The sequence below is a fragment of the Lepidochelys kempii genome, chromosome 9 (assembly GCF_965140285.1).
Source record: "Lepidochelys kempii isolate rLepKem1 chromosome 9, rLepKem1.hap1, whole genome shotgun sequence".
In the NCBI taxonomy this organism is placed as follows: domain Eukaryota; kingdom Metazoa; phylum Chordata; order Testudines; family Cheloniidae; genus Lepidochelys; species Lepidochelys kempii.
The window spans coordinates 83,932,383-83,948,186 of record NC_136388.1 but is presented as its reverse complement, the minus strand read 5'-3'; the positions used below and the strand labels follow the sequence as shown (position 1 = coordinate 83,948,186).

At 41.5% G+C, this 15,804-nt stretch overlaps 1 protein-coding gene across 5 annotated transcripts in view; it reads right to left on the bottom strand.

The window, feature by feature from the left end:
* DCX (doublecortin) overlaps positions 1-15,804 on the bottom strand; it is a 195,659-nt gene that overhangs the window by 16,014 nt on the left and 163,841 nt on the right. For all 5 annotated transcript variants that reach the window (XM_073361180.2, XM_073361173.2, XM_073361177.2 and 2 more), the window contains one exon: positions 3,464-3,558. In XM_073361180.2, the coding sequence (XP_073217281.1) occupies positions 3,464-3,558 (95 nt within the window). The remainder of the gene's footprint in view (positions 1-3,463; positions 3,559-15,804) is intronic.

Sequence of the window (15,804 nt, the reverse complement as noted above, 5' to 3'; positions counted from 1 at the left end):
GTGAGTACGCAAATTCAAAGACCAGACTCAGCCTGGATAAAAATTTGGAATTAAGGACCTAATCCAAAGCCCACTGATATCAGTGGGAGTCTTTTCACTGACTTCACTGGGGTTGGGATCATGCCCTAGAAGTCCATTCTGAACATGTTAATTTCATCATAACAATGTACGTTAAAATAACATTAAGGATCTGATTGAAATATGCAAAGTGCCAAGATTTTCAGAAGCTAGTCTCCAGCTCATGCTTCCCCAGCTTCACTGGATATTATGTATGCCTAAGGTGTGTAGGGATCTCTGGGAAGTCCTGCTTGGGTGGTACGACTCCACTGTCCCAAAACAGGGGCCAGGCCTTCAGGTCCTACATGCTGTGTGGTTCATCAAAGCAACTGAAGTTAACAGGAGACTTTCCATTGATTTCACTGGACTTTTATTCAGACCCATAATTACTACAGGCCAGATTCTGATCCCATGACTCACCTTGATCCTCAGTCAACCACCCTAATCCTCAGATAGGAACTGCTCAAAGAATAATGCACCACTCAAAGTGAGTAAGGATTGCACAAGTCTGGCCCATACTGAGCAATGGGAGTCTTTTCATTGGCTTAGTCAAATCCTAACTAAGTTGATTTTCAGATCTCATTGCCTTAATGATTATTCCAAGGCTTTGTTTTAATTCAGCCCCCTATAATGGAGACTCAGACTGCCAGGGGCATTTGTTTATTCAATTACATTTGAGTGCCAAAAGTAGAGTGGGGTCTGTACTTTAAAAAAAAGGACATTGTTGTATTGGTTAGCTCACAGCCTTTAGCGACGGGACCACACCGACCTGAAAATCAAAATCTGTTCAAGAAATGTGCTCCCGAATACATCCAAACTTCAGCTCAAAGTGCTTTATTTCCACCGGCTTAACCCCTCCAGGCCATCAAAGGTCTATTAAAATCTTATATCCATTACTAGTGACTACCTCGACCATGTTGATCTTGTTACATACTGAAGCGTAAGACTAGCCCTCAGCCATGAGGAAGTAAGGAGGCATGAGGAATGTCGATCATTGTTGTTCTTTACTAAGAGACGCACCTGTTTGCTATAAAAAAGTTTGTAGGAAAATCCTTACATTCCTCTGATTTCAGAAAACGCACAGCAGCGATTTAACCAAGTAACTGCCTAATTCTTTTGTAGGGCTCTCTGAGAGTTGGAGACTATCAGAGAGATGAAGAAAACCACCTGCAACTGGAGAGCGGAAGAGTCAGGTCATGAAGAGGACTGTTTATTTCAAAGGAAGATCTAGCATGAAATCCTGATCCTATTGAAGTCAATGGCAAAACTCCCATTGACTTCAATGGGTCTAGGATTTCACCCCTGAAATTAACAATGAGCATGTGTTTTATATTGAGTGAGGATACCTTGGAGAGAGGATACCCAAGCTTGTGGGGTAGCATAGCCCAGAAAAGAGATCAGAAGAAGCCAATGGGAAAGACAAACTGGATGAAGTCAAAAGAGTGGCTGAGCAGCAGAACCAGTTACGGTGAGTGCTGAGGGACCCTTTAACAAAAGAGCCACCTGTGGTCATAGATGATAGCAGCACAAGTTCACAGATATGTAATAAAACTCCCTGCTGCCCTTCTGATGACGTGGTAAATGAGAGGATGTTACCGGGAAAAGCAGTCATTGCACCAGAAAGGAATTATCACAGAATGTAATTACACAGTAATTCGTAGCCTGTAAAATAGAGCATGACCTAAAGTTATTATTTTTTAAATTTCCTTATAAGGCAATATTAGGTTCACTACTTAGACATGCACATTTCTTTCATTGTGTAGAGTTGCCAGCACTTTAGGCTTTCCAAGAGAGAAAGGTTTACTCGGTGATGACTGTATATGAAGAATGTCCACATCACTACACCAGAAACTATTTCAAAGTGATACAATTTAAGGGCACAATTATCCTCTCTGATACACAGTGGGGATCTATATCAGGGGTCATTCTCTCTGTTTCTAAAATAGAGGGCATGGATCAGTGATCTATGGCCCATCATACCACTACTCCCCCCAGAGCCATCGGTTCAAGTCACAGAAAGGTCGTTTCAGCCCCTTCATCTGTCTGGGGATTATAAATGGAGTTCCATGCAGTTTACTGCATGAGGGAGTCTTGGAGTTATCGTGGATAGTTCTCTGAAGACGTCCATGCAGTGTGCAGCGGCCGTCAAAAAAGCAAATGGGATGTTAGGAATCATTAAAAAAGGGATAGAGAATAAGACGGAGAATATCTTATTGCCCTTATACAAATCCATGGTACGCCCACATCTTGAATACTGCATACAGATGTGGTTCCCTCATCTGAAAAAAGATATACTGGCATTAGAAAAGGTTCAGAAAAGGGCAACTAAAATGATTAGGGGTTTGGAACAGGTCCCATATGAGGAGAGATTAAAGAGGCTAGGACTTTTCAGCTTGGAAAAGAGGAGACTAGGGGGGATATGATAGAGGTATATAAAATCATGAGTAGTGTGGAGAAAGTGAATAAGGAAAAGTTATTTACTTCTTCCCATAATATAAGAACTAAGGGCCACCAAATGAAATTAATGGGTAGTAGGTTTAAAACAAATAAAAGGAAGCTCTTCTTCACTCAGCGCGCAGTCAACCATGACATCCTTCCCAAGTGCCTGGGACCGTTTCCTGGAGTCTCAGAGAACTGGCTGCCTTGGTTTTGCTCCCATCTATCAGAGTTCTCTTTTTTTGCAGCATGCAGCAGAGTGAAAGAGGCTGGTCTGCTGGATAGGGAGCTACCCCTGAAAGACCTGGGCTCTGCTCCCCCCATGGATTTCTTGTGTGACCTCAGGCCAGTGCGTTAGGGACAGAGTTTCAAAACCTTTTAGGCATCCAAGGATGCAGCTGGGCATCTAGTGGGGCTTACAAAGCACCTAACCTTCCCACTAGGTGCCTAAATAGCTTTGAAAATCTGGCCTTTAGTCTGATGGACAGTGAGAGCCAAAGTTGTGGGCCTTGCATTTCCTTCTGTTCATTTATTCCTTGCAGCAGAGGTTCAGGGGGATATACCCATCCTTGATTTGTTGGTCCTGTTCCTGTTGTTCAGGGGAACGTACCAAACTGACTGTATGTGGAAACAGGCACAAGCCGTTTCTAAGGCCAATGCTCAAAACAGCTGCAGAGGAAATAACCATCTGAAAAAGCCCACACTTGTGTTACATTCAGTACAAAGCTCCCCAAAGTCAGTGCTGCTGACATACTGTCTTATTAGCCTACAAAGTGCATTTACAGGTATTCACAGTGGATTTTTAGTCTTTGAAAACAAAAAGATTCTAGGTAATGGGCCAGATTCTCTGACGGTGTAACCCATGAAGTTATGCCACCCAAAGAACGTGGCTTCGTTTTAGCCATTTTGTCTCTATGTCTAGGTATATGTTGCTAGGAACAGTTTTAGTAAGGTATAAGAAACGTAATACCTTGTGCTTACGGAGGCTCCCTGGACTGGTAGGTGTGGAGATTGGAGACTGCTTGGATTTGGGTGTAGACAGCTGACTGCTTGATGTTCCATTTGCTGTCATAAAACAAGAGAGAAGTCAGCAATGGATTCACAAAGAAAAGCAAGAAGCAGATTATTTCTCTACTTCAGGACATGGAAAACATTCAGACCGATAACATCTCAAGGCTTCAGTTTATTTCATCTATAATTCAGGCAGGGGAAAAAAAAATCAAAAGAACAAAATAATTATTCACCGGATTGAATGTTTCAGCAGTTCTAAATACAGGGCATTGCCATAGCTGAGAGGCAATATTTTACTTTATAAATAGTATCCCACGTTTACCAAACTGATTCAATGTAGTAATCGACTATAAAAACCCACTGTAAGATTTCCAGACTTTCAAGCAGTTTAATACCATTTAAACTATGCACTACTTTGAGTTATCAATGAAAATCAAAGTCTATAATGGCCTAGATTGCTAACTTTAAATATTATCCAATGAGCTCATACATTAGCTTAAAATGTATATAAAACTTAGTCTCTTGAGCCCACGGGCTGCACTCAGTGCTAAGGACCCTTGAAGTGCCAGCCACCATGTGGGCACAGACATAGCTATATCCATTTGCCCAATGCTCAGGACTGGGGAGCGGGCAAGTGCATGGAGGAGTGAATACTGTACCCTCCTGAAGGTGGTGTAGTGAGAGTACATTTCCTGTAGCTCCCCTGCAAGGTAGCTTCACTCTGCACCCAACACAGGCCTGTGTGTCGAAGCTATAACCTGGCCTTCTGGGTTTTCGTAACCACTAAAGAAAAGAAAAATCTTCCCAACTTTTATAAATCATTAAAAAAAGTAAACTTCATTTAAACCTAACCTCTGAACAAAGTGTTAGAGGGTTGGTCTGTGCTATCTTCATACAGCCTATTAGCAACTGGATTTTAATCAAAGTGAAACGGCTGCGGTCTATGCCAAAGACAGCTATTATGGCTGTATAGGGTAAATAAATAAATAAAAGTAAACACCAAATTACAGCAAAAAACAAACAAAACACCATGAACAAAAATGAAATGAGGGAAAGCGAAAATCTTACTGCCACCAATGTTCTTTAAAGTAGTGCATAACTTTGAATATTATGAAGTGTCACAGTAAATATTTCATAAGGACATGTTTCCTTCATGTGAATTTGGTAATGTTTTTGCTAGATTCTATCTGCTGTGCTTCAATTCCAGAGAGACAGACCCTGATTCTGTTCTTGTTCACAGGGCTTTTAATGGCGCAACTCCATTGGTTTTGGTGGAAGGGAATTCAGAGTCAAGCTGGCCACGTCTAAGTATATTATCTTTCTGGGTCCTTCAATTCTGAGTAATCCAAGCAGGAGTAGGCTGGAGGCGTTACTTAAATAAGCATTAAAATAAAGATTTCCCATTCAAGTCTACATAAAATGACATATCAAAAAACAAGCCATGATGCTTATTCCTCCAGTACAATCCCCAAAACTAAAAAATCAAATGTTTTGATTGTTGCTTTCTTTAATGGCATTAAACATTGCTAACATTCCATATACATATATTAAACAGAATGTTCCTCTGCCAAGAAAACAAACAATTTTTTTTTTATTAATTTGAAGTTTTACATAGAAGGAAAGACAAGTACAAAGATAGGACTCGTTGTCTTCTTATTTGAGTGTGCAAATGTATGTACCTAATTTGCGCTGAGCAGATGCATGCCAGGATGGCAAAAATTAGGTATTTGGGATTAGTGCATGAAATCACGGCAACTCCATGTGCAAATGAGGCATGTAATTGAGCATAAATTCGAGCACCTAAATTGTCTGAAAATCAGGCCTATAAAATTTATAAGGCATAATACTGTGAACAGTGGCAGGCAGGGTGTGTAGTGTATCAAATTTAAAAGATCAGAAAATGGAGTGAAAAATAATGTTTAGATAAGTAGCATAGAAGTACCCTAAAGCGGGAGAAAATGACATTTATACCCAGTTTAAGGCTTCTTTATACCTTCAGAGCCATGTGAAGGGGCCTTAGCAGAAATGAGAATTAGGCCCCATATCTGTGGTACTTACATCTATGAAGTCATCTAGAGTTTTGCCTGAGCAGGGACAGATAGCCTGAGCCTCACCTATGCAATACTAACTTTATATAACAAGTTAGTGTTGCATAGGTGGGCCAGCCTAAATAGGGGTCGTGGCCTAAATATATATACGTATATACAAGCAGTGACCTCACAATCATAGAAATGTAGGACTGGAAGAGTCCTCAATAGGTCATCTAATCCAGTCCCCTCCACTGAGGCAGGACTAAGTATTATCTAGACCATCCCTGACAGGGTATTTGTCTAATCTGTTTCCACAACCTCCCTAGGTAATTTGTTCCAGTGCTTAACTACCCTTACTGTTGAGAAGTTTTTCCTAATGTCTAACCTAAATCTCTTTTGCTGCAATTTGAGCCCTTTACTTCTTGTCCTGTCCTCAATGATTAAGGAGAACAATTTATCACCCTCCTCTTTATAACAACCTTTTATATATTTGAAGGCTATCATGTCCCCACCCACCCTCCATCTTCTCTTCTCCAGACTAAACAACCCCATTTTTTCAATCTTTCCTTATATGTCATGTTTTCTAGACCCTTTAGTAATTTTTATTGCTTTTCTCTGGACTTTCTCCAATTTGTCCACATCTTTCCCGCAGTGTAGTGCCAAGAACTGGACATAGTATTCCAGCAGAGGCTTCATCAGTGCTGAATAGAACGGAGGAATTACTTCGTGTGTCTTGCTTACAACTCTCCTTTGGATACATCCCAGAACGATTGCCTCCCCCCCACCCCGCCAAACAACATTACACTGTTGACTCATATTTAGTTTGAGATCCGCTGTAAGCCCCCACTCCCAATCCTTTTCTACAGTACTCCTTCCTAGGCAGTCATCATTTCATGATGTTTACTCACATAACCTGTCACCCTCATGGTTATTTCTGCTCCTGGACAGAATGCAGAGTTCTGGCATCAGGTTTTTACCACTTCCTAGCCTACTCCTCCTGAACCTGAATAAGGACTGACTGAAAACTGAGTGAAGTCTTTAAGATTTGCCCCAGTAGGAATAGACTACCAGACCCATATGCAGGGCTGATCTCATTCTGATTAGTACTACTTTGAAGCCTATGGCTCCCATCTAGCAAAACACTGGAGCATATACTTAACTTTAAGCATGTAAGTTCTGCCGTTGACTTCAGCGGGAATGTGCACCTATGTAAAGTTAAGTATCGGCTTGATCCTGCACTCACTGAAGTCGATGGCAAAGCTTGCATTGATTTCAGTAGTGTAGGATAAGTCCCTGTGTGTTTATGTGTTTTGCTGGATTAGGGCCAGTGTGCTCAGCACCTTGCAGGATTGACCCATAGGCACATGTTTGAGAATCCATTATGCCTCTCTCCGATTGCCAGCCAGAATTTGGCGCCTCGTCTTCATATTTCCATATGAGGAACAATCCCGGTGCTGTCTCCACAGTGGTCTGTGTTTCCACCACAACTTTCATTAGCATCCTCTGTCAATAGTTTCCCTCCATTCATTTCACATTATTAGTGTAATGAGGTGTTTTGTGTAACTGCTGTGTGAAGAATGAATGTTTTGCCATTAAAATATTTGCTGAATGTTTTTCCTTCCCAATTACCACTTTATAATCATAGTGTTTTAAAAATAAAAATAAAATCCTGAGAACCTATCTGCAACAGACAGCCTTATAGGGATATTTACTTCCCCATGTTCACCATTAAAGCTAAAGACTGGAAAAGATCCCTCCCCTATTGAGTGAAAGGTGGAGCTGATTAAATTTAGGCTGCATTAAATTAGGCGCCAGGAACAATCCAATATGCATGTAGCAGTGAAAGGCTTTGACGAGCTGCTTTAATGATTGGAGTTGGTGCAAGCTTGAGGAGGGCTCCTTTTCCTCCTCTCACACCACTTGTGCACCTAGGCCCATTTCAGCCTAATTCTTTACTTCTGTGGTTCCTAACTTTCTTGACATTCTGCCTTTGAAGTCCCATTGCTGCTCCATTCCTGCAAAGTCGCAATGACTTCCCCACCCCCTGACCCCAGTTTTGAGATCTAGAATTGTAAATTCATTGGAATTTCTGGTCAGCTGCTAGAGTAATTTATTCTCCAATGAAGCAATCCTATTCTGAGTCCCTGAGACACTCCTTACCTCCCACTAACTTCTGGGCAGTTGCTTTCATTTCTAAGATGGCTTCAGGTATCTTCTCTATCTATACTTCATCTACGATGCTTTTTAATACCAATTTTAGCTAATATCTTTGGATCAAATTTAGAGATAATGCAAGTTACATGTTGACATGTGGATGTGAGTTCAAGAGTGTCTAAACTGGTGCAACTCTCATTCTGTGGGGACCAAAGAAAGTATATGTCACATCAGTGTAGATTTATCTGACTCACTTCTGACTTTGGCCCTTTATTTTTGTAATGTACATTTGTCAGTATCATTTCATCTCTGTATTCAATGATACTATGGGGGGTGATAGGTAGAGAGGTCAGGTCACCATTAATAGCCTCTCTTTTCATTACAAATTTGTAGCATTTGGGAATGAGATTTCTATTAAAATATGGTCAAAATACTGGTGTGCAGAGAATGGAGTGACCTTACAATTCACTTCAAACCATTCTGCAGTAAAAACAAACTTTGGTCATCTGTATTGGAAAATAGGATAGATTGCCTACTGGCCGTGGTCATTCACTCTACCTCACCCTTGAAAGCTGAGCAGATTAGCACTTAGAGCAGATGCATACAAGTTGAGTTTATTAACTATACAACATAAAATATAAACTGAAGACAATTCAGACAAATAGATTTTAGATCTCCGACAGGTTTGTTTAGAGGGGACCTTGGCTTTTCTTTTATATAAGCCGGTGGGTAAAATAGCTCTAACATACTCAGTGTTATCTGGAAATCCAACTCTAACTTCTAAATTGTCTCTTTTTGTACTGTTATCTTTGACCTTGAGACAGAACGCAACCTCTCCTTACAGGAAACACACACAAAGAAAGAAAATGAAATTTCTTTGCAGCATCAACATTTTCCCCCTTGTAAACAGAGAACTAGTAGAATTGCTAATGTTCAGGCATCAATGGGCAGCAAAAATATGTAATTGCTGCAAGGGAGGAGAGAAATTCCCTAATACAATAAGACATAAGTGCTATAGCAATGCTATTAATATTTGATGAGCACTGGTGAAAAAAGGACATTTAGTCAGCAATCTGATGAGATTGATGTATCACAATAGGGGTATTCATGTACTGTTTATCAGTAGCAGAAACAGTTGGGAAATAGATCTGATTTTCTCTCTGCTTTGTAGTAAAAATCCCATTCATTATCATACTTTAAAAAATGTATTCTGAACTCAAATGGAACCAAATAGTGAGGTGTTAGAGCCAGATCCTAACTCAATGGTGGGCAACCTGCAGCCCGCGGGCCACACGCAGCCCGTCAGGGTAATCAGCTGATGGGCCGCGAGACAGTTTGTTGACATTGACCATCTACAGGCACGGCTGCCTGCAGCTCCCAGTGGCTGTGGTTTGCCGTTCCCAGCCAATGGGAGCTGCGGGAAGTGGCGGCCAGCACATCTCTGCGGCCCGCGCCACTTGCCACAGCTCCCATTGGCTGGGAACGGCGAACTGTGGTCCCTGGGAGCTGCGGGTGGCCCTGCCTGCGGACGGTCCATGTAAACAAACTGTCTCACGGCCCGCCAGCGGATTAGCCTGACGGGCCGTGTGCAGCCTATGGGCTGCAGGTTGCCCACCACTGTCCTAACTGGTCAAACTGGTATAGCTCTTTTGAAGTCAATACAGCTATGATGATTTATGTTAGCTGGGCATCTGGCCCTGTATAGAGTCATAGAGTTTAGAGTTTAAGAGATCATCTAGTATGACCTGTCTATCACAGGCTACCGGCACCACCCAGCACCTATATGCATAGCTCCTGGAAAACCAGACTTTATAATCAACTGTCAGAATTAATGCATGGTTGAATGCAAATTAAGCCTTTATTGTTTATATGTAAAATAGTAGATATGCCTGTGCAATCTTAATTCAGCCTCCTTGCAAGTATTCGTTATGATGCAGCCTTTAACTATGTGATTACATATTCTTTTTTCATTCAGTGCACAGGATGGACTGTGCTCTAGGGATGAATAAGGGCTGTGCAGTGAAAGAGGCTATTGTCTGTAAGACACCTGCCCCATTTGTTGCAGAAGATGGAAGGTGGACAGTGAATGAGGCAGGGACTGCAGGGAGAGAAAGGACAGTCTCCTTGTTAAGGCAGTTGAATGCTACCCTGCTGAACTGGATTCTATCTTCTCTGTCACTGATTTCCTGTATGAAGCTGGGGGAATCACTTAAACCAAATTTTCCTCAGGTGGTCACTAATTGTGTGTTCCTCATTTTCTGGGTGCCTGATTTGAGGCCTTGGGGTCTGATTTGCAGAAGTGCTGAGCACTTACAGCTGCAAGTGAAGTCAATGGGAGCTGTGCTTTGAACATAAAGTGCTGTATAACGCTAAGTACTCTGAAAAATCTGGCCCGAGGCATTTCAAATGGAGAAGCCCAAAATTAATGATCAATCTGATATTAATCTCTTTGTGCCTCACTTCCCCATCTGTAAAATGGGATAATACTCATTATTTGTGAAGCACTCAGATACTATAGTGATGAGTGCCACAGAAAAGACAATGAGGAAATTAATAATTCTGAATTCAGGGCAGGGTTTGTACAGTATGCAGTAGTAAGGCCTGGGACAAAACATTGAACAATACAGATAAAATAAAATAGTAAATAGCTACTTTTCAGTGACCACTGTCAATTTTTCACACTGAATGAGGCAGGGTCCTATGGAAAAATTTGTATGTGATCCTGTAATTAAAGATTATCATAACACATGCACAAAAGGGGGCTGAATTAACATTGCATGGGCAACCTTAAATCAGAGATTTCCTGACTTCTGAGTGCTTGACTTTACAATCTTAATGTTCTTTTAACGTAGCTTTTAGCATTTAATATCTCTATATAGTGTAGATTGATGGCTAGCTGGAGTTTAAGTGGAAGTCGAAATAGATAGCAGGCTGGTTTGAGCAATATTGTGCATGATCCCAAAGACATCTGCTGCCTTTTTAACACATTCATTTAAAACCCTTGGGAGTCAGGTCTGCAGTGAGGCCAGATTGATGTTCTTTATCTGTTCTGCTAATTGTTGCTGCCTTGTGGAAATGCAATTGTCTCTCTATCCCATTAGAGAAGCAAGAAATTAAAGTCCAGAAACAGTCCCTCACTGATCTGATCATTGGTTCCCTGAGCCAAAGTCAATCTTAGGCCACTAGATACTGTAGCTAGAAAAGGTCATATTTAAATTTAAACTCAATGCGTTGCTGATCTCCCATGGGAGTCACTGAGGGCATGCTGATGTTAATCATTTCTTGCTGGAAAAATCATAGACTCCCCTGTCACAGAACAAATATTTGTACAACTGAACCCTGATCTGACACATATGAATTCTACCGAAGGCAAAAACTCCAGAAGAGTGAAAAGGCATGAAAGAATTATTTCTTCAAGCCTGAAAATAAAACATTGATTTTATAGAATCATAGGACTGGAAGGAACTTCGGGAGATCATCTAGTCCAGTCCCCTGCACTCATGGCAGGATTAAGTATTATCTGGACCATCCCTTACAGCTGTTTGTCTAACCTCCTCTTAAAAATCTCCGGTGATGGAGATTCCACAACCTCCCTAGGCAAGTTACTGCAGTACTTAACCACCCTGACAGTTAGGAAGTTTTTCCTAATGTCCAACCTAAACCTCCCTTGCTGCAATTTAAGCCCATTGCTTCTTGTCCTATCCTCAGTGGTTAAGAAGAACAATTTTTCTCCCTCCTCCTTGTAACAACCTTTTATGTCCTTGAAATCAGTTATCATGTTCCCTCTCAGTCTTCTCTTTTCCAGACTAAACAAACCCAATTTTTTCAATCTTCCCTCATAGGTCATGTTTTCTAGACCTTTAATCATTTTTGTTGCTCTTCTCTGGACTTTCTCCAGTTTTCCCACATCTTTTCTGAAATGTGGTGCCCAGAATTGGACACAATACTCCAGTTGAGGCCTAATCCGCATGGAGTAGAGTGGAAGAATTGCTTCTCGTGTCTTGCATCCAACACTCCTACTAATACATCCCAGAATGATGTTCGCTTTTTTTCCAACAGTGTTATACTGTTGACTCATATTTAGCTTGTGCTCCACTATGACCCCCAGATCCCTTTCCGCAGTCCTCCTTCCTAGGCAGTCATTTCCCATTTTTCATGTGTGCAACTGATTGTTCCTTCCCAAGTGCAGTACTTTGCATTTTTCCTTATTGACTTCCATCCTATTTACTGCAGACCATTTCTCCAGTTTGTCCAGATCATTTTGAATTTTCATCCTATCCTCCAAAGCACTTGCAAGCCTTCCCAGCTTGGTATCATTTACAAACTTTATAAGTGTACTCTCTATGCCATCTAAATCATTGATGAAGATATTGAACAGAACAGGACCCAGAACCAATCCCTGAGGGACCCCACTAGTTATGCCCTTCCAGCATGACTGTAAATCACTGATAACTACTCTCTGGGAATGGTTTTCTAATCAGTTTTGCACCCACCTGATTGTAGCTCCCTCCAGGTTGCATTTCCCTAGTTTGTTTATGAGAAGGTTGTGCGAGACAGTACCAAAAGCTTGGCTAAAGTCAAGATATAGCATGTCTACTGATTCCCCCCCATCCACAAGGCTTGTTACCCTGTCAAAGAAAGCCATCAGGTTGGTTTGGCACCATTTGTTCTTGACAAATCCATGTTGACTGTTACTTATCATCTTAAAATCTTCTAGATGTTTGCAAATTGATTGCTTAATTATTTGGTCCATTATCTTTCCAGGTACAGAAGTTAAATCCTTATTTCCCTTTTTATAGATTGGCACTATATTTGCCTTTTTCCAGTCCTCTGGAATCTCTCCCGTCTTCCATGACTTTTCAAAGATAATCGCTAATGGCTCAGATTTCTCCTCAGTCAGCTCCTTGAGTACGCTAGGATGCATTTCATCAGGCCATGGTGACTTGAAGACATCTAACTTGTCTAAGTAATTTTTAACTTGTTCTTACCCTATTTTAGCCTATGATTCTACCTCATTTTCACTGGCATTCACTACGTTAGATGTCCAATCACCGCCAACCTACTTGGTGAAAACTGAAACAAAGAAGTCATTAAATACTTCTGTCATTTCCACGTTGTCTACTATTGTTCATTGAGTAAAGGGCCTACCCTGTCCTTGGTCTTTCTTTTGCTTTTTGCTTCTTGCTTCATATACACTGTAGTTCTGATCCTAAAATATCTTGCTAAAACTGCGTTATCGTATAGGTTTAATGCCGATGGTGTAGGGGAGGAATTTCTGGGAGTTTAGTAAATGTTACTGATAGAGTAAATACATTTTTCAAAATAATTAAATGCAAATGATAAATGACAAAAACAACATTTTCCGCCTGACCTCATTATCTAAGATTTATCTCTGTATTTTTGTTTGTTTTTAAATTATTCCAGGTGTTAAAGATCTGTTGTCCCAATTTTGATCTTACTTATGCTGGCTTTACATTGACTTAAATCATTTGGCCCACCTTGCACGTTCTCCTTTTCCTGCCACCTCTGTGCCTCCCCAGTCCTGCCATAGCCAGGGCCTGCCTGACCAATGGCATAATGTAGAACTACCTTGGGGGCTGCTCTAAATTGCACCAGCCTGTAACAGCCTTGTGTGGGCTGTTATGCCAGAACGTAATAACTAGAAAGCAATGCTCTAGGGCCATGCCCCCTCTTACCCACCCTTCGTTCAACATGCTCCCTGAACAAGGGGACAGGAGCAAGAACAGCATATAGTTCCTATGACAGCTGTCTGTCAGGTTCTATTTTGCCGGGGCAGTTTAATCCCCCTTTTATGGACCCTTTAGACCGCTCTAAGAATTTCATAAGGCACAATGGGATCCACTAGTTTATAGTGATGTACGTGAGATCACAATCAGGCCCTGGGTGTTTAGCCACCTGTGATCCCTGCATTTGGAGTTCCAGATCTGTTAATTCCACTTATATCTTACAACCTAGATAGCACAGGGAAAGGAAAGAGAAATTCTAAGGAAACTTACCTTTGGGTCAGATTGTGCTGTCCTTACCCTGGATAATATCTTACTATGAGAATAGTCCTATTGAAATCAATGGGCCTTCTCTTGGCAGTAGGGTACTGCTCATGATGAGTGAGATGGATAGAATCTGCCTTTCTGAATTTTTGAATTATGGAAGGCTAGACTGAACCTTTAGGTAAAGTCCCGAATTATAATTCCCTTCCTGCTCCCCCTTACTCCAGGGGGAAAGTAATTGTCATAAATATAAAGGGAAGGGTAAACCCCTTTGAAATCCCTCCTGGCCAGGGGAAAGCTCCTCTCACCTGTAAAGGGTTAAGAAGCTAAAGGTAACCTCGCTGGCACCTGACCAAAATGACCAATGAGGAGACAAGATACTTTCAAAAGCTGGGAGGAGGGAGAGAAACAAAGGGTCTGTGTCTGTCTGTAGTCGTCTTGGCCGGGGACAGAACAGGAATGGAGTCTTAGAACTTTTAGTAAGTAATCTAGCTAGGTATGTGTTAGATTATGATTTCTTTAAATGGCTGAGAAAAGAATTGTGCTGAATAGAATAACTATTTCTGTCTGTGTATCTTTTTTGTAACTTAAGGTTTTGCCTAGAGGGGTTCTCTATGTTTTGAATCTAATTACCCTGTAAGATATCTACCATCCTGATTTTACAGGGGGGATTTCTTTATTTCTATTTACTTCTATTTTTTATTAAAAGTCTTCTTGTAAAACACTGAATGCTTTTTCATTGTTCTCAGATCCAAGGGTTTGGGTCTGTGGTCACCTATGCAAATTGGTGAGGCTTTTTATCCAACATTTCCCAGGAAAGGGGGGTGCAAGTGTTGGGAGGATTGTTCATTGTTCTTAAGATCCAAGGGTCTGGATCTGTAGTCACCTAAGCAAATTGGTGAGGCTTTTTACCAAACCTTGTCCAGGAAGTGGGGTGCAAGGTTTTGGGAAGTATTTTGGGGGGAAGGACGCGTCCAAACAGCTCTTCCCCAGTAACCAGTATTAGTTTGGTGGTGGTAGCGGCCAGTCCAAGGTGTAATATTTTGTACCTTGGGGAAGTTTTGACCTAAGCTGGTAAAGATAAGCTTAGGAGGTTTTTCATGCAGGTCCCCACATCTGTACCCTAGAGTTCAGAGTGGGGGAGGAACCGTTGACAGGAGGGCTAGACTGAACCTTTAGGTAAAGTCCCGAATTATAATTCCCTTCCTGCTCCCCCTTACTCCAGGGGGAAAGTAACCTGCTACAGACTCTTTTCAGGTGCAATTTACAAGTCCCTGAAACTCTCCCTGCACCAGTTTAGTTCTACTGGTTGGTGCTTTGGGAGCAAAGGTACAGAGACTTGACTCCACCCCAGACCTACTTGCTCTTATCATCTCCATGAATCTTGCTCTCCCTCTATGCCTAGGGACAGCAATCTGGGAGGCTGTTGGATGATGGTGGTGAAAAGTTGGGCCGCCATCGGGCTCCCAGGAAACAAGGACAAGCAAAAAGATTCTATGGAAGTACATTCTGAACTGCTAACAATTTGAGACATTCAATGGATTAGTTCACATTGCCATGATAATATGTGAGAAACCATCAGTGTCAAAGCAACAAGGAAGTTCAATCTGAGACTCAGGAAATGACCCATCATATGGCAACACTCCACTCAGTGTTGGGAATAGCCACTGTATCAAAAGAGAAATGACATAGGCAGCACTGAGAAGCTAAATGTACAGGCCTGCCACAACTCTATCAGTGAGAGGAAAGAAGGGACACCCCAGGAGATAGAAAGCTTGCTCTCATCAGTAGAATGTGATTATTGTTTCTCAGAAACCCTGTGCCTCTGTGACAATCCAATATTTGTCTTCTGGAGAAGGAAAGGAAATGCTTGGTTCACAAGGAATATGGCTGGTTACCTACTGAATATTTTGAGGCGATTCCTTATTGTAATGAATGTTAGTTCTAGTTCCTGGCATCAGTGACGACACAAGTAAAAGATTGAACATCTCAGAGATATTACAAACGGCTGAAAACATTGATGCGAATAGACAGTCTCATTACAATGAATAAGAAGTGGCCAGGAACCAAGACAGCTCAGGTAGCTTTTGTTTACAGTTAATGGGAAA